The 3497-nt window shown below is 38.6% G+C and overlaps 1 protein-coding gene across 2 annotated transcripts; it reads right to left on the reverse strand.

Moving 5' to 3' along the window:
* Positions 1–1181: 1181 nt before the first annotated feature.
* On the reverse strand, positions 1182–2661 carry CXCL11 (C-X-C motif chemokine ligand 11). Of its 2 annotated transcripts, none has more exons than XM_060092940.1 (4): positions 2586–2661; positions 1642–1768; positions 1461–1533; positions 1182–1223 (listed from the first exon to the last, which is right to left on the reverse strand). In XM_060092940.1, the coding sequence occupies exons 1-4, from the start codon at positions 2644–2646 to the stop codon at positions 1182–1184; spliced, it is 303 nt and encodes a 100-aa protein (XP_059948923.1). In that variant the 5' UTR covers positions 2647–2661. The 2 variants fall into 2 exon arrangements, with proteins under 2 accessions (XP_059948923.1, XP_059948915.1); XM_060092932.1 differs by having other exon boundaries at positions 1208–1219; positions 2586–2646.
* Positions 2662–3497: the final 836 nt, after the last annotated feature.

Here is a 3497-nt window from a genome sequence, read left to right on the forward strand (position 1 = left end):
GAAGGGTTGTGGTAGTTTATTAGAGAAAAATTATTTTCTTTTCAAAGTGAAACTGTCATAGATATCTCTAAATTTTATAGTACAGGCATGACTAAAATAGATTAGATATGTATTTTTCTAAGAAAAAGAATCACACGAAGTAAAGATGATTGCCAGATATGCACATATACTTATTTCAACATTTTTCTTTGGTAGAAAAAAGCATTTCATATTTTAAATGTGTTCAAAATATTAGTATAATTTATAACAGTAGATAAACCCAAAATTCACGGTAAACACATACATCCTAATTGCTTCAAAATATCTCAATGAAAAAAAAGGTTGTTAAAAAAAATCAAGGGCTTCCCTGGTGGAGCGGTGGTTAAGGATCTGCCTGCCAATGCAGGGCACACGGGTTCGAGCCCTGGTCCTGGTCTGGGAAGATCCCACATGCCACGGAACAGCTAAGCCCGTGCGCCACAACTACTGAGCCTGTGCTCTAGAGCCCACGAGCCACAACTACTGAAGCCCGCGTGCCGCAACTACTGAAGCCCATGCGCCTAGAGCCCATGCTCCGCAACAAGAGAAGTCACCACAACGAGAAGCCCGTGCACCACAACGAAGAGTAGCCCCTGCTCGCCGCAACTAGAGAAAGCCTGCACGCAGCAATGAAGACCCAATGCAGCCAAAAATAAATAAATAAAATAAATTTTAAAAAAATCAAGTCAAGACCAGAGCTACTAATTCTGTTATGAAATATTTGCACTCTTACCAGTTACCCTTAGCTTATAATTGTCTTCATAGTACATTTCATGAATTACAGCCTTTTTTATAAAACAAGATGGTGTTTAAGGACTTTTTCCAATTTTTAGGGAAAGGAATGTGGATTTGCATAAAAAGTATTTAGGGAATGTTCATGGATGCTTTTGACTTATGAGTCATGGTCTTGATTTCAGTAATAATACATATTGTAATATAAAATATAGGTCAAATACAGACATAATTTTTAGAGACAGAAACGTTTTCATAGCCACAGCAGAATAGTTACAAGCATCAAATCTCCTAGAAAGTTTCCTAACCTAGAAATGCATGAATGTTCATTACAACAGGCAGGAGAAAGTCAGTTTCCTATTGCAGAATTCTTATCATGTCAGTAGTCAGTGACACTTGTTCTAGAGTTTCAAGTTCTCCTTTCCAGGACTTCATACTTTTTGATATTTTAAAAAATTCATTCTTTCAGCTTTCTGTAATGAGAAGAGGAGAGTTTTACCACCTTGTGCTGTTCTTGTTTCCCAGTGATTTAGGAGTTGACATGCAAAAACATACAGCAGGAAAGGGAATCTAATTATAACCAGAGACCCCTTATCAAAACATTTACACAGGATCATAGCAGAACAATTCTGCAGTTGTCAATTTTATTTTTTCGAAAGATTTGTCTTGGATAATACAGATTATAAAATGGAAGTAATCTGGTAACCTACCTTGATTATAACTTTTGCTTGCTTTGACTTGGTATTTAGGCATCTTTGTCCTTTATGTGTTTTCAGGGTGATACTGTTAAGGGAAGATCCAAAACAGTCTTAAATTTTGGATGGAAAAACATAAGAAAAAGAAAGCAAAAAAGCCACCACCATTGTTATCTTCAGTGAGTCCATTACTTACATCACTTCTGTTTTGTCACAGTTATTACTTGGGTAAATTATGGAGACTTTCTCAATATTTGCCACTTTCACTGCTTTTACTCCAGGGCCTGTGCAAAGACACCGTCCCCCTTTGAACATGGGGAAGCCTAGAACAGATCATAGCATCAGTTACTAATACATCTGATTGCAATCATATAGCTATGATTTATGTATAACCTTGATTGAAGAATGTGGGCCAGGTTTTCATTAAGGCTAAAGATAGTAATTTGTCAAATAGCACTCAACACTGCTGTTACTGGGAAAGGAGCTTATGTAAGAAGTTGATGATCTTCTCTTTAAATTTGTAAGCAAACTATTAAAGAATAAGGGGAAGAATGAAAGACGTTTTTTGGAGATCAAGCTTATTTGCCTCTTGCTTTTATGCTCAAGAATTTTTCCAGAAAGCTAATAACATTATCTCATATAAAATCTTCTTAGCAGACATTTAGAACTATTGCTAAAGGCTCTTGCCAGATTTTGCAGCCAAATAAGATATTCTATTAAATTTATCATCTCTAGCTTAAATCATCATCTCTAGTATTTTAAACATTTCCAATATTCTCTGCCAAACCCATAGTAACTTCTTTTTTTTTTTTTTTTTTTTTTTTTTTTTTTTTTGCGGTATGCGGGCCTCTCACTGCTGTGGCCTCTCCCGTTGCGGAGCACAGGCTCCGCGGCCATGGCTCGCGGGCCCAGCCGCTCCGCGGCATGTGGGATCTTCCGGGATCGGGGCACGAACCCGTGTCCCCTGCATCGGCAGGCGGACTCTCAACCACTGCGCCACCAGGGAAGCCCCATAGTAACTTCTAATGTGTGAGGTTAAATAAAAATTTACTGTATCTTTTAGGATAAAAGTGGAAGAAAAAGACATTTGAAGCATTAGAAAAGAAATTTATAGGTTGAGAAGTAAAAAGTACCATATACCTTGAACAATTGTAGCACAGAATATCACAGCCAGGACTGTAGCCATGCCCTTCATATTCATGTTTGTCTGTTGCTGCTGCTTTGGCTTTGATACTCTTCTTGGAGGGAGTAGAAATGCTGATCATGGAAGAGAGGTCTTAATTGGCATATATAAGGCATTTTATACACCAGCAATCCTCTTACAGCAATAGGAATTTCCCTCCTTGAGTCATGTTCCTTTCTTCCAATAGTTTCTATTTTGTTCTCATCTAAATATTACTGTCCCTTCCTTTTGTCACAGGGTTGAAAGTAATACGAATGTGAAAGTGCTTTGTAGATAGGAAAGTGCCGTATAAATATAGAATAGAGTACACCCACATGGGAACCAGCCTTAAGGTAGCATTTCCTAGAAATGTATTTAATTATTGGACTACCCTGGACAGTGAAATTCTGATTGCCATTCATTCTTCCATTCAGGAAGATTGTCTTCCTATATTCAGTCCTTTCACTCTCCATCCTGCACATAACTATATAAAAGAACATTCTTTTAAAAAATTGTAATTTTTTGGACTTCCCTGGTGGCACAGTGGTTAAGAATCCACCTGCCAATGCAGGGGACACGGGTTCGATTCCTGGTCCAGGAAGACCCCACATGCCGCGGAGCAACTAAGCCCGTGCTTGACAACTACTGAGTCTGTGCTCTAGAGCCCGCGAACCACAACTGCTGAGCCTGTGCGCCACAACTGCTGAAGCCTGCATTCCCTAGAGCCCATGCTCCGCAACAAGAGAAGCCACGCAATGAGAAGCCCATGCACCACAACAAAGAGTAACTCCCACTCACTGCAACTAGAGAAAACCTGCGTGCAGCAATGAAGACCCAACACAGACAAAAAAATAAATAAATAACTAAATAAAGTAAAAAATATATATATA

The sequence above is a fragment of the Mesoplodon densirostris genome, chromosome 1 (genome assembly GCF_025265405.1).
Source record: "Mesoplodon densirostris isolate mMesDen1 chromosome 1, mMesDen1 primary haplotype, whole genome shotgun sequence".
NCBI classification, from domain to species: domain Eukaryota; kingdom Metazoa; phylum Chordata; class Mammalia; order Artiodactyla; family Ziphiidae; genus Mesoplodon; species Mesoplodon densirostris.